The sequence below is a fragment of the Arvicanthis niloticus genome, chromosome 1 (assembly GCF_011762505.2).
Source record: "Arvicanthis niloticus isolate mArvNil1 chromosome 1, mArvNil1.pat.X, whole genome shotgun sequence".
Classification (NCBI taxonomy): Eukaryota; Metazoa; Chordata; class Mammalia; order Rodentia; family Muridae; genus Arvicanthis; species Arvicanthis niloticus.
This window is the reverse complement of record NC_047658.1, coordinates 108,952,390-108,970,916: the sequence shown is the minus strand read 5'-3', so window position 1 is coordinate 108,970,916 and position 18,527 is coordinate 108,952,390. Positions and strand designations below refer to the sequence as shown.

The window sequence follows — 18,527 nt, the reverse complement described above, 5'->3', positions numbered from 1 at the left end:
TTCTTAGAGGTCTTATAGGTGGGTATGCTACAGTCTTTGTAGTGGCTCCTCATGGCCAGCAGGGGAGAGTGGCTGCCCACTTCAGGAGCCTTTGGCATATGCTTTCAGTGAGGTCAGAGAGACCAGGCAGGTCTTATTTTGAGTAACAGTCACCTCCTCCTCGGGGGATCAGGCCCAAGGTACAGCAGGACAGCATAGAGTGGGCACTGCTGGACCAGCTGCTGCCGGCTACTAAAGACTTGAGCAGGTAACACATGCAAGGTAATACACAACAGGTCCTACTTGGCCTGGCTGGGGCTTGGTGGGGAAAGGAGACAGGACAAAAGGCTCCCCCAGGGATCTGGGAGAAGACTGGAGCCCCTGGTGGAGGTGGGGGACAAAGTCTGTTGGATAGGGTACAGATTTCTATCCAGGAGACTGAGAGGCAGAGTCTTTGTAGAGTAGTTGTAGGGGATCTTTCAAAGTCAGTGAATATTCGACTTTGACCGAGCCTGGAGGACAGAGGAGGTTGAAAAGAGCCTGTCCTTCAAGTGTCCTGACTCCAGTGGCCTATATGGGTGACTCCCAGAATAGTGGGGTTTTCAGAGGCCACTCAATCTGGTCTGCTAAGCAGACTGGGAGTGGAAGAGCCCCTGGACCCTGAGTGTCACCCAGCGCCCCTACTTGACCTACTGTGTCTGGCTCTGCCAAGCCCAGGATAGGATTGGCTGACATGGCACTTGGGACTCAGCCACTGTGATCTGGGCAGCAGCTGTCTCCATGCATGACAGTGCCTCCTGGTTCTAAAAACATACTGATCGACTCTACAGGTATTAGGGTACTTCCCAGATCCTAAAGTGAAGCGAACCTTTACTTTAAGCAGGGCCTGGAGGAAGCAGCAGCAGCTATTGGGCCTTTCAGGAGACTGGCAGGAAGATGGAAGGGCAGTGTCCTGGTGCTGCTGGCAGGGTGGGCAGTATTACAGCAGAAGGTAGACTCCACATCTGAGGCCTAAGTAAGATTTAGTGAGTTGTGCTCAGAGGGCACACCTTGCAGTTCTCTTCAGGCCAAAGAGAGAGGCTGGGAAAGTCAGAGGAGCATGGTGCAATAAACACTTTGCCCTCTGTCACTTGGCATGTCCATTTTGGCCCTATGCTGGAGTCTTGTTCCTCATCCTATTATGGACCTTGAAGCAGCTTCTACCTTCTGCTCTTGGTTACCACCTCATTTGAGTAGGAAGGGCAGGGAGTGTCCTTTGTCTAGAGAGAAGCTCCTGGTTGAGCAGGGAAGGGCTCTATCACAGTGAGCTGTGAGCAGGAGGGATAAGGTCATCTACCTGTCTGCTTCAGCAACTGTATCTGCTGACTTTGATCTTCCTGAGCTGTGTGTTCCTACCAGTGGGGTTTGAAGCTTCCAAAAAGTCAAGATTCTGAGTGTCTAGGTGGATGTCACAGTCAAGGTTAGACTGCTGTTAGTCAAGAAGCTCCAGATTCTAGAGACAACAGGGTTTAAAGTCAGGCCCTGAGGTAGGCCTGACAAAGGGAGGGTGCCCCTGAGGAGGACATTCCACAGCCCAACTGCCATTCACTCACTTGTTCAGCCCTTATATGCTTGTTTATCCTCACAATCAACTCTCACAGCCACTATTTCTTCTCTCCCTTCACCACCTATCTACTCACATACTCACTCTTTGTCCATCCATCTATCCACCCATCTTCCCACTCAACTACTTACCCATCAATCTATCTACTCACCCATCATCTATTCCCATCCACCTGCCACTATTTACCCATCCATTATCAATTCACTTCTCCATCTATCCATCCATCCATCTCCCCATCCACCCATCCAGCTACTCATGTATCCATCTATCCTTCTATCTACCCATCAATTATCTGTCCTTCTGTCTACACACTCACCCACCCATCCATTTATCTATCCACTTATTCATCTGTCCATCAATTCATTTGCCCATCCATGATCTACCCACTCATCCGTCTATCCTAACACCCACCTGTCTATCCATCTATCATCCGTCATTCACCCATCTACCCACCCATCCACCTACCTAATAACTCATCAATCATTCATCTTTCCACCCCTCCATCTGTCTTCTCCTCTATCTACTTACCTATCTGCCCATCCATCTATCCATCCATCCATCCATCCACTCATTAGCTACACATCTACCTAATTGCCCATTCATTCAACAATCCTTCCATCCATCTGTTCACCATTACACCTTCAGAGAGTACTCTTTGGGTACTGAGATAGGAAATGCCTGGTGGCATCACTTGTTCTTAATGGACACTACCAGGAACAGACTAAAGTGTTCTTGTTCAGGTGTTATGGGGTTTATTTTGGTCCAGGCAAGGAAGTGTCACTGAAGTATCATGTTCTGGAAGAGGAGTAGGCCACATCCATTATTGATGCCCCAGCTTGGTTCACCTCATACCTTAGATCCTGGAGCATAACACATTGTAAGGCCAAAGGACAAGACAGAGTGGTTTCCCACAGAGCTGATCAAGCATCAAGTGGCCAACAGATGTGGCCCTTTCCAATGTGGCCCTTTCTGTTTTGATCACCATGTTCTCTATTAGTGAGCATAGGAGATACAAATGCATAGGGGACACTCAATGCACTTTATTACACAAAATGAGGCATCTGCAAACAGGGCATGACTCAGAGTCCTGAGCATTCAACATGGGGACAGTTACTCCTTGGATCTGGTTGAGATGCTTGCCTTCTCTCCTTCATCCTTTCTTGGGAGCTCTTGGCTCCTCTAGGGAATGGTCCCTTTAGCTGATGGTGAGAAGCAGAGTTGGAGGTTTGGTCAGAGGATGAGAGGGCATAGAAGATGGAGGATCCAGGAGCAAAAGGAGAGGCAAGTGGCAGCTGGATTGTTGGAGGCACGAGAGCAGGCCAGACTGGCAACAGGAAGCAATTTCTTGGTCAGGGCTGGGAGTGGCATCTGGCTGGAGTCTATCCTGGGAACATAGGCAAGGGTATGGGGTCCATTAGGCTAGAGTTGAGGGAGAGGCATGGCCTGTCCCCTCCACAATCCTATCTTTCTAGTGGCCATCAGATCCTACTATACCCCTTCTTATCTGGGGGAAAGCTCCTGCTTACAGTGGTCAGTCCCCTGGGAGACGTGCTGTCGGGGTGAACTCAGTATTCTTGGCCTGGACTGGCTTAGGAGGGAATACTGACTACCAATTAAGGCAGGCTCCTTGAATAAAACCCAGGGTTGTCCCATTTCTCAAGTACCAGTTCCCTAGATGTAGCCCAGAAGCTGAGAGCAAGTGTGGGATGACCCCTTCAGCCCCCTTCCAGTGTTTGCTCCTGCTTCAGCAGGGCCAGCCCCTACTGCAACAGCCATAGGCCTCCTTCCACCCCAAACCAGATGGCCTCCAGCTTGGCCCAGATGCCATTTGTCAATGTCCTTGCAAACACGTGGCGCCCAGAAACCAAGATAGGCAGCTTGGCCAGAACTAACCTCAGCAGGAGGGCTGTGGGGATATCCCATTTAGTATAGCTCAGCGAAACTGCTCCCATCTTCCAACCAACCTACCTCTAAGAATACAGCTTCAGCTTGCCTGAGCCTTTTGGCTGCCACCCCTCACCACTGTCTCAAAGCACACGGACCCGCCTGTGGTCAGGCTGGCGACTGCATGGCGCCCCTCACGTGTCTGCAGGCAGCCTGCCCTTCACCACTGTCCGGCAGCTGGCCAGACACAGGCAGTTTGCTTGCAGTTCATCAATGGGTCTCTTTTCCCATCCTGTACTACTCTAAGTCTGGGGTCAAGCTGGCACTCAAAGGTAGGCCAGCTTTGTGCTGGGCCATCTTAGAGGACAGAGTCTTGAAGGCAGATACTAGCCATTGTCACTTACCAAGTGACCTGGAGCCACTGTAAGTTCACCTCCACACCAAGGTATGGTGAAGCCACCCACAGTGACTTATGCACTGTGGTTAGAAGGTACTCTGCAGTTTTGGAAGCATAGGAAGTGGGGCTTTTAGCAGCTGAGTCTGCACATTCTCCCATCTCCTCATACAGTGGGAAAATACCCAGCCCCTCCTGTGGGCAGGGGAGGGAGGGCTGTCTGACCACTGTTTCTCCCCTCTACTCCAGACCAAGGATGCTCATTTCGGTTGTGTCGATACCCCCGGCAGCAGGTGGCCCAAGACCTGAGCCCTCCCCTGGACCCCCACCACCCTTGCTGCCCAAACCAGGAAAAGACAATCAGAGACTTCAGAAGCTACTGAGAAAAGCTGCTCGGAAGAAGATGGTGGGCACAACCCCCACCTCACCTGGGGCCTTCCGTACCTCCCTGTCCCCTGTGAGTGAGGCCAGTCATGACCTGGAGACCACAGTCCTGTGTCCTGCTGAAGCCCCTCACACAGTGGCCCCTTTACCCCGCTCCCCACACACCCCCATTATTCATCATGTGGCATCACCTCTGCAGAAATCCACTTTCTCTTTCAGCCTTCCCCAGCAAAGGTCTCTGGCCACGCACCTCAAGGCATCTCCTAGTCTTGAAGCTCCAGCCCCAGACACTGCCTGCCCCCGTAGTGGCTTTGCCCATGTATCTGCTCCTACAGCGGGTGGTACCCACATCACTCAAGTGCATATCCGTCTGTCACCATCCTCACATACTGAGACTCCTGAGTCCCCTAGAATGGCCCTGGATGGAGATAAAAGCCTGTGTACTTCTAGCACGCAGTCTCTAATCCCAGTGGCTCATATTCGCCCACTGCCTGCTGGGGTACAGGCAGCCAGTCCTGGGCCTGAGGAGCCCCCTATAACCAGGCCAGCACCTAGCTTTCAGGTCTCAATGAACAGAGAAAGTGGTGCTAGGGTGGTAGTGCCCATAGCCCCTACATACCGCTCACCTGGACCCTCACCTTATAAACCAGCTTCTGCAGCTCCTGAAGCAGAACATCTAGAGAAGCTACCCACAGCCAGGCCTGCCATGGAGTCCAAGCACGTCTCTAGCCTCCCCCAAGCCTCAGGCTCCTCAGACCTCCACCCATGCCCTGTTCCCAAAGTTACACCTAAGCCCTCCCTTAGTGGCTGGACACGTCTAAAGAAGCAGCTGATGGAGGAGGCAAAGGAGCCTGCATTTCCGGAGCTGGAGCCGAACGTGGAGCCAACGCAACCCAAGGTGCCAGCCCCTGTGGGCCCACAGCCCCCTGCCTCCCGAGCCTCCAGGATGTGGGATGCGGTGTTGTACCGCATGTCACTGGCTGAGTCCCATAGAGGCCACCCTGCGGGGCCTGGAGATAGGGGCCACCCTCTGGCCTGCCTCAGCCGCCTGCCTTTTCTGTGCCGACCTCGTTTCAATGCCCGGAAGCTACAGGAGGTGGCCCGGCCCCCTCCTACCTTCTACCCGATTCTGGAACTGCATTCCCAGCCCAAGAATTTCAACCGGACAGCAGCAGGTTGGAGGCTCCAGTGATAAAGCTAGAGTGGCTTCTGGGACTCTGGACTGTGGTGGACAGAGACTGGCTGAGGTTGGGTATACAGAGAAGAGAGTCTTAGCCCTCACATGTGAACTGGATGGGTCAGCAAGGTGCACGACCATGGTAGCTGGATGCTAGCTGCTAAGAGGAGCCTATCGGGCAGACACAGATCAATTGGTGGGAAGAGATATGGCAAGTGAGACAAGTGAATGAAGCTGGGAGCGTGTGGCTGGAGGTGGTTTGGGTTGTGGAGATTGTGAATTGGAGAATGTTCATGGATGGTGGGAGCCTGACTTCAGGTCCATGGTCTGTGGGGGCCTCTAGTCCCAGTGTAAGAGGGCTTGGATGAGGGGTAGTCGGCTGTACATAGGACAGGACAATGGAGGGAGGATTTTCTGTGGTTCCATGTGTGTCCCCTCTGACTTCCTGATAGCAAGGGCTTACTGAGTAAGACTGCACTGAGTGTATGGTGTAGTGAAAAATCACAGCCAAGTTTCAATAGTTGAGTAAGGGTAGGTTGAGCTAGAGGGCTACAAAGAAGGCAGGGGCCAGGCATTAGAGAAACCCCTAAGATCTGCCAGACTCTCATAAGCTGTGAGAGGAGGGAATCCAGAGGAGCCAGGAATGGCTTCCCGTTCCAGCCACCATGACAAAATTCAGCAAGGGTCAAGCTGGCAGCCCCACCTGGGATGTGATGGGTATCATGGCTACGGATGGAGCCACCAATAAATGTGTGTATACTACATGGACATCACTTCGTGTTCTTAAATAGGATGAGGAAAGCAGCAGAGTTCTCAGGGGCCATCAGTTGGGCAGAGGGGTCAAGGCAAGGTCTCAGCTCCTTTACTGGATATGTGATAACCCACACTCTTAGAAGCTGTGCCGCACGCACCTTCTCCAGCGCTGGTTCACACGATGATGAACCCTACTGATAGAGTAGTTCTTAAATGGAACATTGAGTCTCCTATGGACAGTTACTGGGCCAACATGACCCTGCTTAAAGGGACCAAGTTCTAGGCTTCAGAGAGCTGAAGACAACTGGTAGCCAGACAGAAGATATGGCAACTCTAAGGCCAGGTCTTCAGCCTTCAAGACCTAAGTTAGGGCCCACCCATGTCCTCAGGAAGACCCATGTCATTCTCTGGTCCTTCAACTCACCGGGATGCATACATGGTCTATGATGCTGAGCCCTCATCCACAAGCACTTTCTCGTACTTTCCATGTCCAGTAGCCACGAACTTGTACCTCTTTCCGGATGGAGTGCTCTGTTAGGTGAGACTAAGTGTCAAGGAGAAGCTATGGAAGGAAAGACTGACTCTGAGAAGTCTTTGGAGATGGCAGTAGCAGCCATTTTTGATTGTAATCAGTTTGTTCCTAGCATGTAGAGCCCTACCTACCTTGATGGTGGATGAGATCTTGGAGCCTCCTTTCTGTTCCCATAGACTTTTCTTGCTCATGTCTCCAGCTACTATATCCTGGGGGAAGACACAGGGTCTATCACAGGACAGATACTCATGATGGGGCCTTTTCTTCTGCCTGGTGTTTCCTAGCTGGAAGGTGGAGGATCTACCCAGCTCACTTTAGACAGGGAGGAAAGGAGAATCATACTGCATGTTTATCAGGACAGCATGGATTTTTCCTTGAGCCCTGAAGCCTGTCCATCCACACTCCACTTTGGCTATCCCAGGTTTGCTTTTTAAAGAATACCCACTCCCCCACTCCATGATGGCTATCTTCCCATTCTCAGTCTTCCCAGTTTGGTCGGCCTGGGGAGGACTCCTACCTGGCAGGAGGGTGTCTTGGAAGCAGTCTGAGTCTGCACCTCTCCTGTTTCCCAACGAGTCTTAGTACTGGCTACGGCCATGCTGGGCAGCTCTATGGAGGGCTGGCGGGACAGCTTGGGAGTTCGGCCAGCAGACTGTAGAGGAGACAGAACCCCAAGACAATTACCATGGTAGATATCAGCAGCTCTCCTTCATCTTTGCATTTGTTGGAGGTGGGGATTCAGGACAGATGTCCTATCCTTTATTTGGCACCCTCTGAGCCACCCCCATTTCTGCCTCATGCTACATTCATGTCTGGGGGCTGGAGGAGCATTAGTTAGATGGAATATGTAAGTTAGATGGAGAAGTTATTTGCTGTGATGGAGGAATACCTGAAGAAAGAGTGTTGGTTGAATAGAAGGATGAGGGCTTGATAGAGGGGGACTCACAATGGAATAGAGAAAGCATACAGAAGAATGTTGCCTGAATGGAGGGACAGTGGTTGAGTGGAGGGGTGCTGGTTGCGTAGAGAGACACAGAATGGATGGAGGGGAACTAGTTAGATAAAGAGACACTGATTGGATGGAGGGTGTTGGTTAGGTGGAGGGGTATTAAATGAGAACAATGCTGATGGGGTATAGGTTAGACGGAGGGATGTTGTTTAAGTACGTGGGCTTTGTTAGATGGAGGAAGGGTGTGCTGTATAGCGGGAGGAGCACTGGTTGAATGGGGTGTTTGACCAGACAGAGCATGCCTGTTGTGATGTAAGAGACCTAGGGTTTATGGAAGGGGCACTGGGAGTTGATGGAAGGACACTGGTTGGGTAAAGAGTGGGATATGATGGGATGGAGAGAGTTGCTTAGGTAGATGGGTGATGGCATATTAAAGAGAAGGTTTGGCCTCAGAGAACTGAGGATACTTCACCTCAGTGGCCTGGGTGTATTGCTGCAGGCGCTCATCGATTGTGGAAATAGGCAAAGTTGGTTGAGACTTCTTCACACTGTTGCTAGGAGTAAAAGAAAGGGTAGGCCTTATTTTACCTTCCAAAGTCCTCCCAGCTCACCCAAAGCCCCTCCCAGAGCACTACATCCCTGACCTCCACCAACAGCCACTCTCCCACCCTGTCTTTGAAAATGCCAGAGAGCAGGTAGACATACCTCTTTTGGATGGAGCGGTTCAGGGACTCTGTCCTATCAGCCAGCTGTGGAAGATGCACAGAGGTGTGGGTCATGGATAGCAACATCAGGCTCATGTTCTATACCACAGTGAGTCTACCCACTTGGCACCCAACCCCATGTCCACATCACAGGGTTTATGAGTACTGCAGGAGGTGAGGAGAACATGAAAAGCAGACACAAACTGCAATAAAGGGGGTGCTCAGGCTTCACCTACTTTGGTGGTGGGGCTCAGGGGAGGTGAACTCAGTTCAACAGTGTCTTCCAAGGTCAAAGGGCTGGAGGTCTTGGCCTGATGACTTTTCAGATGCTAGGGATAAGAAACACAGGCAGCTTGGATGACCCCTCCCTGCACCCTCCTGCCCCACCCAGGGCCTGTCAGAGCAGCGGACTTCCCCTTCAGGGGCCTCAGGCCTGGTCTGGCCCTGACATGCTATAACTCTGGAATCCCTGACTGCAGGGAAGAGTCTCTTGGTCATGGAGGAGGAACTTTCCCAGAAGGTCACCAATCTCACCACCCTCCAAAAATATGTCCTGGAAGGACTCAGATATAGGGTTGGGGGGATGTCTCTTCTAGGCCAGTTTGTTGAACTACAATACCCATGGGGTATCACAGACCCAGCCCCTGAGGAAGCTCTCACCTCCTCTGCCTCCCCAGAACCTCCAACAGCATCCTCTGGATTGGGCTCCTTGTGACTCAGGTTTGACTCCTCCAAGTGGTCCTTAGCTTGGTGAGAACTATGGGAGAAAAGGGAGACAAAGACAATAGTGGAGGATCATTTTTGCTTGGTTCTAGGCTATTTACAGTTCTAAGCCTCTGGTGTGTCATCTATAAAATGGGGGCAGTCCAATGAGTTGGTACACAGGGCTCCAAAAAACATTGTTTTTTTTTTTACCCCCCATCCCCCAGCTCTTTCTCTTTCTCTTAATATTTATTTAAAGAGAGACAGGGGTGTGTCAGAAGACAACTGAGGGAGTCAGTGCTCTCCTACCACCACGTGGGGCCTGGGCATCTAACTCAGGGTGGTAGGCTCAGTAAGCACCTTTGCCCACTAAGCATCTTACAGGTCCAGCCACAGCACTTTTGTAAAAGGATGTATAGGGCATTGTTCAAAGCCAGCACAGTCTTCTACAGCCTCTGTGCTGAGGGGTCCTACAAGGTCCCTTTGAAGACATTAGCTACTCACTGTATAGGGCCACCCAAGTACTGAAGCTGAATGCTTCCTACAGCAACTCTATCTGGGCAAGGCCAGCTTCTGGGGGCTTTTCCTCTGTCCACATATGGGCAAAATGGGTCAGCAGAAGATAACATCGAGGAGAGGCCATTGGGGGCCCAGGGTCAGAATGTTTAGGGGTGCTGGGTCAGCAGATGGAACACTCCAGGGAAGGGACTGCATTACTGAGGCGAGGGGCCTTGGGGAGGGGCAGCTAGCCAATGGGCAGCCGGGCGTGACTCTGTGTTTGAGCCGCTCTGAACCTGGAGGAGAAGATAGTAAATTCTTGTATTTTCCATGATGTCAGGCCCCTTGGTGAATGTGCCAGCCAAAACCCAAACCCACCGCCCAAGGTGGGCTGGGGTCGGAGCCAGCAGCAGCCACACAGAGGGGCCATTCAAGAGCTGGCGGGCCAGGCAGCCTGGCGGGTTTGAGGGTAGGGCGGTGGCTGGAGCACCGGAGCTCTGCTGGAAGATCTAAAGTGCCCCCTGCTGTTAAGCAGGAGAAAGAAGTGAGTTAAAGGCAAGGCTGTAGCTGCCTGCCTAGAAACCCAGAAAGTACAAAGGCAGATAAGGGGAAATCGAGGCTGGTGATGGGCAGACCCAGGATAGCTGGCAGTGGGCAGGCTCAGAACCAAGGGCGCAGGAAAAGACAAGGATTTTGGAGTGTAACAGATGATTGTGAGTCGAAACTGAAGTTCATTAACTGAGAAGAGTCCAGCAGTTGCTTTGCTGGCCCAGGGGCCTCTGAGGGGATAGGAGTGGAGTAATTGCTGAGGGAAGACAGCTCAGCCTTTGGCTCTGGCTCACTCAAGGCAATAGGGCCCTGGCCTCCAATTCTGGGGCTCCCTAGCAGGGCTGGAGCCCCTAGGCCTGATGGAAAAGGCAGACTTATCCTCACACCTGGCCCTGAAAGTGTGGGAAGGCAAGGTGAGACTTCGTCAGCAGTCCCTCATCTCCAGACCCAAGGGGGCTTTGGGCCTCCGTTCATCCTGATTTAGACAGGCACACACGTCCACACATCTGGAAAACGTGTCCCCTGGGCCGCCTCACAGGCTCACATCTGGAAGTACCTGCTCCCCTTTGTGGGAATGGAGTTCAGCCAGCCTGGGGAGGGCTGGCGGGCGTGGGCTGTACATTACGTAAGTGGGCTGCAGCTGTGTGCTGATGTGGCAGCCCCCCCAGTTGGCTGCAGCTAGTCAGGATGGGGCCCCCCAGCCCTGGGGAACCCAGGAATGCAATATCCCCATTACTCTTCCCCTGTAGGCCCCTCACTGGCCATCCTGCCCTCTATCTCCCTTTCTTCCTACCTCCCTACCTTCTTCACACTCTGAGCGACTTTTTTTTTTTTTTTTTTTTTTTTTTTTTAGGGGAAGGGTAGGCAGGCCCAGGTTAGGGTCAGAGAGCCAGTGCCTTGGTCCACACTTGCCTCTCCTCTGTTTGTTTCTCTCCTGGACTCTCACTTTGAGAGGGCTCAGTCCCCTCTGCAGGCCCTTCATTCCCCCAGAATTGCTGCCGTGGCTCCGACTTTTGGGACCAGTCACCGAAACCCTCATCTTCATCCAGTTCAGATGACTTGAGGCTGAGGCAGAAAGGGCGGTGGAAGAGAGGGTTAGGGACGATCTTCATGCTACAGCCTATGTTCCTTCCCTTGTCTCTTCCCTTCAACCCTGACTCCCAGTGTCAGAGTGACCATCTGCTTCAGAGGTGGCTCTCCATGGCTAAGTTTGTCTCCTTGTGGTCTGAAATCACCCAGGGTAGAGCCATGCATTCTCTAGCAGCCCATAGCTTCCTGAGAACAGAGTGTGCTTGTTTTCTTTATTCATCTAGGCTTCCCTGAGGGCAGGACCACAGCTCTACTATCAGCCTAGAGCTCTATGAGGTCAGGGTTGTGGCTCCACCATCAGTCTAGGGCTTCCTGAGGGCAGGACTATGGCTCTACCATCAGTCCAGGGTTCTATGAGGGCAGGGCTGTGGTTCTACCATCAGTCTAGTACTCCCCAAGGACACAGCTATGGCTCCACCATCATTCTAGGGCTCCCTGAGGGTCAGGCTATACCTCCTTCATTAGTCTATGACTCCTTGAGAGCACAGCTATGCCTTCTCCTTCGATGGAAGGTTCTCTGAGAGTAGGGCTATGCCTCCCCATCAGTCTAGGACTCCCTGAGTGCAAGGCTATGCCTCTCCCATCAGTCTAGGGCTCCTTGAGCACAAGGCTATGCCTCTCCCATCAGTCTAGGGCTCCCCGAGCACAAGGCTATGCCTCTCCCATCAGTCTAGGGCTCCCTGAGCACAAGGCTATGCCTCTCCCATCAGTCTAGGGCTCCCTGAGCACAAGGCTATGCCTCCCCCATCAGTCTAGGGCTCCCCGAGCACAAGGCTATGCCTCTCCCATTAGTCTAGGGCTCCCTGAGCACAAGGCTATGCCTCTCCCATCAGTCTAGGGCTCCCTGAGCACAAGGCTATGCCTCCCCCATCAGTCTAGGGCTCCCTGAGGGTCTAGTTGTGCTCATCTATCCTCAGCTCCCCTAAAGCAGGGCTCTGCTCCCTCCTTCAGTCTAGGGCTCCACAAGAGAGGACTGTGTTTTTCTCCATCTATCTAGGGTTTCTTGAGACTTCTGTGTTTCTCATGCTGGTCCTCACAGCCTTTCTCAAGCTACGGAGTGAGCTACTGGGTAAGAGAAGGAGTTGGGGGCTAGCAAGGACCCAGTAACTGAAGACCTGGCTGAGAGGCCATGACCCCAGCAGCACCCCACCCCGCCCAAAGCTGCTGACTCCGAGAAAATGGAACAAAACAGGGCCAGGAGGAAGGGGAGAGTTATTGGAAAAACAGCCCAGCCCAGCCGCGGAGGCCTCCTGGGCCTGAGGAGGAAACGAGCCGGCCCGTGGCCGCCAACTTGGACGTGGCCTCCGTGAGTCACCGGCAGCCAGGAGTTTGGGCGGGGGGCTCGGGAGCCAGGGCCTCATGGCTGGGGTCAGCACCAGTCCAAGCCAGGGATGGGGCCATTCAGGGTGTCCAGAGCCTGAGTCAAGTCCCCTGGAGGTTGGGAGGGGAGGCCTCACATAACTTTGTGGACCCTTTCCTTTGGCTAGTCAGCATCCCACAGATGGTGTTTACTGGAGACTTTAATGATGCTTGTCCCAAGAGCCAGTCCCTTCCTCTAATTCCTACATTGTGGCTCCAAGGCCAGGACTGACCCCCAGTATGTGTTTCTGCCCAGGTCCTGTGTGGCAGTAAATAGGGATCTGGGACCCAGCAGCTTACAGTGCCTGCTGTCCTGGCTGTTCCAGGGAATGGCCATCTTCATCTTCTTCATCTTTGTCCTGGTCCTGCAGCTGCCTCTCTCGCTCCCGTTGGCGCTGCTCGCGGGCAGCCTCTTCTTCATCTTCTTCTCTCCACTGAGTTGTGAGCCTGGAGAGCAGACACAGAGACAGTCAGGCTACTTGACTGAGAAAGTCATACCATGAGTGACATACAAGGGTAATGGACAAGCCCTGTTACCAGATGGTGAGGGTAAGCCCCTGGACCAGTCTGCAGACCTCAGTTTGATCTAAGAAAAAGGCTATGGGCTGGAGAGATGGCTCAGTGGTTAAGAGCACTGACTGCTCTTCCAGAGGTCCTGAGTTCAATTCCCAGCAACCATATGGCGGCTCATGACCATCTGTAATGGAGTCTGATGTCCTCTTCTGGTGTGTGTCTGAAGACAACTACAGTGTACTCATATAAAAATAAATAAATAAATAAATAAATAAATAAAGGCTATGCAAAGGTATTTGTGAAAATGCCTGTGGCCAGGGGGTTAATCCCAGGGCTCTACATACAGGTGACCCTCTGGAAGAGACATCAGTGTTCACATAGGCTTCAGGCAAACCAGTGTTAGGGCTGATGACCAACTGCCCTGTCCTGCTGGCTGCCTCCTAAGTTAGAGCAAAGTTACCTTGTTTCATGTGGGGGATCAAAGAGGGCTTTGTAAAAGGTTACAGAGAGTCCAGATAGAGAAAGAATCGTGGCCATGGCCACCAAATAGCTACCTCTAAGGTCCCCATCTGGAACCTTCTTTTCTGCCTCCTAAGAATGCCATGTTGGTAGCTAGCACAGTCTCCAAGTGTGAAACTGCATCTAGTAGCCACCAGGTCAGGCTTTCTTTGTCTTTCTACAGCCCCTTCTTCTCTATACCTTACACTTAGGGACCTTAAAGTACCCTACCCTCACCCCAGGGTTCTCTGTGGAGTCTCTCTGGGTTGTTTTGAAAGTGAGGAAACTGAGGCAAGCAATATCTACAGCCCTCAGAGCAGGCTGACACTCAGGCTTCTTAGAATCCCTTTCCCTAAGCCAGGGGACAGTCAGAGGAATCAGGCTGGCTGGGCCCAGAGGATCTAGAGACCCTACACAGCAAACCTGTGTATCTGGTGTCTAGTAGATACCTTAGGCCTTGGCCACTATCCCCTAGAACCCACCCCCCAAAAAAAAAATAAAACAGCTGGAGCTGAGAGGGACCGGGTCCTTTGTTTCTATAGTTCTTACTGCCCCAGGCCCAAGGTGCCTGAATTGCTGAGTTGTCTCCCTTCTGGGGTCTCTGTGCTTCCCGGGCAGTGTCCGCCGAATGACCCCACATCCCGCTCCCCTCTGGGCCTCAGTCCCCTGGCCAGGAAGCCCTGCCAGTACATGATCTAATCTCTTCAGGTCTCCCCTAAGCCTCTCAGACGAAAGCCAGGCCTCTCTGCAGGCTCCAGGATGAGGTTCACTCCTCCCTCATCCCCCATCTCCCGCCCCACCAGCCACATGGGACTCCAGCCACGCAAGCTGCCTGCCTGCTCCTACCTCGAACCCCCAAGCCGAGCTGCCTGCCTCAGCCTCAGAAGGGCCTTCAATTTCCAGCCCGAGAAAGCCTCTTAATTCCCTACACCTGGCTCCCATCACAGGCAGATGCTGAGGGCCTCCTGGCTCCTTCCATGGCCTCAATCAATGTTGGGGCCGCTTTTGGCCCCTCTCCACCTAGTGAAGTACAGCTCTGTGTGCTGGGGGGCTGTGAGTTGCTCCTTGCACACACGTTTACCAGCAGCCCCCCAAAAATATCAGGGCAGAGTGGGTGGGAAGAACAGAGCTTCCCATTCTGCCTGCTTCAGAGGCAGACCATAAAGAGATACCCTCTGGTCTCTGAATCTATGCATGTGCAGGGTAAGTAAGTGTACATGTGTTTGAACCTACTTGTGTTCTTATTTGTGTGTACAAGCACTTTAAGACTGGGGCACAGGGCTGAGCTCAGCTCTCTGAGTATGGATATCTTGAGTAGGGGGTCTTAACTTTGAATGGGACCGGAGCCTCACCTATTCTAACAAGGGCAACATCCCTGCAAGCATTTTTATGTGCAGGACCCCTTGGGGTACTTCACTCTTGGAGCAGAAAGTCCAAGCTACCACAGTCTGTCACTAGCACACAAAGCCCGGGGAAAGGGGCTAGGGGGCTTGGTTTGCAATGAATATAGGAATGAGTACAGGGACCCCAAACACAGATCTTTCTCCTGACCTGGGTGCAGGGCACATACACATTTGGTGTGGCCACGTAGGCACTGACACACACACACACACACACACACACACACACACACACACACACACACGTGCTCACATGAGTACACAGGGTCACTCTCAAACATGTGCAGGCAAGGGTAGGAAACAGGGGATCACAAACAGCAGGTCCCATCCCCTCCCAAGCTCCCTCAGGGGGCCGCCCCTGCCTCACTATTTACTGTTTTGCTAACCATCACCCCGACAACGTGGTGCCGGCCTGAGCCTGGGACTGGCAGGAGGCCAAAGTGTATTTTCTCCCAACATCCTTTGTGGGACCCACACCCCTCCAAAGTTACCCTAACTTAGCTCTTCCTGGACAATGTCTTGGGGACACAGTGGGGGTACAGGATAGGGGTCTACTAGCATCACCCCCCAGTTCCTTGCTGGAAAGAAGCTTGTCCCAGCTCCTGACCCTGCTCTGAGGCTGAGGAGGCCTGGGGCCCCTTTCCCCTGCCTCTTCCCTCCCGCCTGCCTCAAGCAATGAGTAATGCGCCCCCTCCCCATGACCTCACCCCGTCACTATTCCACAGCTGGGCTCCGTTCTGGGAACTGGAAGGGGGTGGCTCTCCTGGGGTGGGGTGGGGTGGGGGCCTCTGGCCTGGGAAAGGCGCCCCCCGGCCAGCGGCCCAGACCCCTTGGCACGTTATTCGGAGCTGTCAAGACTCTGGCGATGGCCGCCCCGCCCGTGGCCCTGGCCCCGCGCAGCTGCAAGGGATTTGGCGTTCCCGTACAAACGCAATCAGGCCATTTCCTGAGTCTGTTCTGGCTCGGGGGGCCCAGGGCTCAGCCTAGGGGCTGAGGAATGGGGCCCTGTCCCCCCACATCCTGCCCACGCAGTCACAGGCTTACCACAGACTGGGGCTGAGGTTGGAGCTGGGCCTGAGGCTGGGGCCCCACCCAGGTGCTCCAGGGTGTACAGACCCCGACCAGCTCCCACTCTGAATGGAGTTCTGTAACTCAAGGCAGTCGCCCCTGCCTTCTGCACCCCTGCTCAGTGTCTTGTACCTCTTCACCCTCTGCACCCCTGCTCCCTCACCCACTACTTAGATTCTGCTGAGAGCCAGGAGTGCCCATTCTGGGTCCAGTCCTCCCAGTTACCCACCCTCTTTGTTCTCCCAAGAATAATTCCAGGTTGGCAGGCTTCAGTCCCTGTTGCAATTCTGCCCCCTGCAGGCTGCCCATATGACTGCCCCCTCCAGCCAGTTTGAACCCAAAGGTCAGTACCTGTACTGTTTCTACACTCCCCAGGGAAACACTAGAGAGGACTGGGGAGTGGGATACTTCAGGGACCTCCTATAGGGACCCCTACAATCACCATCTCCTGAGTAGCAGGGGACTGGAAATAGTGAGGAGCCTGGGGGCAGCCACCAGGAGTGATTGAATTGACTCTCTGGGACCACCAGGCTCTCTTGCCCTCAAGGTCACAACCAGGAGAAGAGGCAGAACAAAGAAAAGACCCCCTGGTGCAGGCTCCCAGTCATAGGGGCAGACCTCTGAAGGGGGGTTCAGGGGCAGACCTGAGTGATTGCTGTAGGCCCCCACCCATGTCTCACACTTCTCAGCACCAGTTCTTGGAGTTGCTAGCTGCAGGACCCCATTGATTGTTGGATACAGGGGTTTTATTCCCTGTGGACAATCTACAGAGGGGTTTGGCTTAATTACCACCCACCTCTGGAAAGAGGTGTGGAGTTGGGTATGTGGAGTGAGCTCAGAGTGCAGAGCCTGGTTAGTGGGAGAGTGGTTTTGTAAGGCAGGCAGGAGAGTACAAGCTCCCTCTCTGAGGCTAAGATGAGGAGAAAGGAACCTGGTCCCTATCCCTGGACACCTGGTTCTGGTTCAATAGTCTCTCATTCATCTTTCTAGCACAGCATGGACATGGTGGGGTTACTCTTTTCTTCTTGTCAGGGTCATTGTATGGAGGTTGTATTGAATTGGGCAAGACCCTGTCTCCCCTGCCCAGAAAAGCACTGCCATAAGTTGGTTGAAAGGAGGGGCACGATCTTGACCACACTTATGAAGGATGAATGGGACCTTTAGGCCAGAGAGAAGGAGAGTGACATGAAGTCAACTGTCCAAGAAGTCTGTAGACCTCAGAGAGAGTCTGTGGCCTGCAGGGTGGCCTCTTCAGTCATGAGTGGATCCCACATTCAGGAAGCTCTGGTTCTGTTCAGGAGCGAGCGTGAAAGGATAGAGGAGTGAGATGCAGGCCAGAAGTAAGTAGGAGGGAGAAGCCAACTCTGTTCTTAGCTGGGAATGGAGGGACAAGGAAGTGGCCTTCAGAACAGCCCAGTGTCCATGACATGTGCAGCAAGACCTGGGCCTGGGCTGAGAGAGACACTGAATGGAGCCTGAATCTGCAGCATGGGATGAGAGGGCCCCTGGAGACAGTCAGTACTAGTTCATGGCTGCCAGAGCCCCATCCCAAGGTAGAGACCTCTAAGGGGTCCCACAGCCTGAGTAGCTCAGAGGTAGCCAAGGGGAGCTGGGGTAGATGGTATAGGGAAGGCTGGGTTATTTGGCTGCCTGGTACCCAGGCCTTCCCACCCCAGGGTACTGCCCAGGTCACTGTGGGCAGCACATGCACCCAGGAGAGGAGGACAAACCATCCAAGTTAATACCGGGGGCTCAGCCTCAGTGGCTCAGATTCTCAGGCTGCTGTCCTAGGTCACAGGAATCCTGGACAACCAAGCACACCTATGGTATCTGGGCTTCCTGCTTTTAAGAATTGAGCCCTCTGTTCTGTTCTGAGTGCTTTGTCTGCCCTGTCCTTGGGACACACAAGCAGCCCACATTCTTGGGACTTAGTTAGTGTTATTTGTGCAAGGGATCACTCTGAAGGGTTATGGTAGCCAAGCCTAAGGGGTGGGCCTTAGGAAGATTAAAAAGTTAGGATTGGTTGGCTGGAGCTATGGGAGTCATAGAAGGTTCTGGGCAGGGAGAGGAGATACTCAGAGCCAGGAAGCTCTGGCTGCCTCAAGGGTAAAAGGCAGATGAGGGGGAAACACAGTCAGTGAGGAGTTAATTGCTGTCATGGGGGATTGGGGAGTTGGGGGCAGCAGCCCAGCACAAGGGCCCTGGGATGGGGAAGCAACATGGAGGAAGCTGTAGAATCAGGATGAACATACCTGTTTCCTGCCCTGGGGAAAAGAAGAGCAGGCTAGCAGGTGGGAGCGTAGTGGGGAGAATTGAGGGGAGCCTATGGGTGCATGTCCAAGGGGAGCAAGAATAAGGGTTAGGTAGGACCCAAGCTCTGCAAGGGAGGAATAAAGGAACTCTCCTGCACGTGCGCACGCGCGCACACGCACACACATGCTTGGTCTCTACAAAAGACTCCAGGCCCAGTCTAGGGTCCTAGGACTTAGACC

General features: G+C 53.2%; 2 protein-coding genes across 9 annotated transcripts in view; one reads left to right on the top strand and one right to left on the bottom strand.

Annotated features, from left to right (window-relative positions):
- The window catches only part of Lsp1 (lymphocyte specific protein 1), a 41,349-nt gene that overhangs the window by 4,584 nt on the left and 18,238 nt on the right, over positions 1–18,527 (bottom strand). For 4 of the 7 annotated variants that reach the window (XM_076913748.1, XM_034507524.2, XM_034521555.3 and 1 more), the window contains exons 2-11: positions 12,857–13,003; positions 11,021–11,173; positions 9,020–9,116; positions 8,596–8,688; positions 8,361–8,404; positions 8,128–8,209; positions 7,224–7,358; positions 6,838–6,915; positions 6,599–6,705; positions 2,603–2,966 (exon numbers count right to left, since the gene is read on the bottom strand). In XM_076913748.1, coding sequence (XP_076769863.1) covers positions 6,616–6,705; positions 6,838–6,915; positions 7,224–7,358; positions 8,128–8,209; positions 8,361–8,404; positions 8,596–8,688; positions 9,020–9,116; positions 11,021–11,173; positions 12,857–13,003 — 919 coding nt within the window. In that variant the 3' untranslated portion in view covers positions 2,603–2,966; positions 6,599–6,615. Of the gene's footprint in view, positions 1–2,602; positions 2,967–6,598; positions 6,737–6,837; positions 6,916–7,223; positions 7,359–8,127; positions 8,210–8,360; positions 8,405–8,595; positions 8,689–9,019; positions 9,117–11,020; positions 11,174–12,856; positions 13,004–18,527 lie in introns of those variants that run through there. The other 3 variants (XM_076913749.1, XM_076913752.1, XM_076913756.1) reach the window with 3 other exon arrangements.
- On the top strand, positions 140–5,908 carry Prr33 (proline rich 33). Of its 2 annotated transcripts, none has more exons than XM_076913745.1 (2): positions 140–261; positions 4,110–5,908. In XM_076913745.1, exon 2 carries the CDS (start codon positions 4,117–4,119, stop codon positions 5,434–5,436), a length of 1,320 nt encoding a protein of 439 aa, XP_076769860.1. In that variant the 5' UTR covers positions 140–261; positions 4,110–4,116; the 3' UTR covers positions 5,437–5,908. The 2 variants fall into 2 exon arrangements, with proteins under 2 accessions (XP_076769860.1, XP_034352123.1); XM_034496232.2 differs by having other exon boundaries at positions 157–247.

What these genes read in the sequence shown, in the direction of transcription:
- Prr33 (XM_076913745.1), top strand. Translation starts at nt 4,117, where the DNA reads ATGCTCATTTCGGTTGTGTCGATACCCCCGGCAGCAGGTGGCCCAAGA.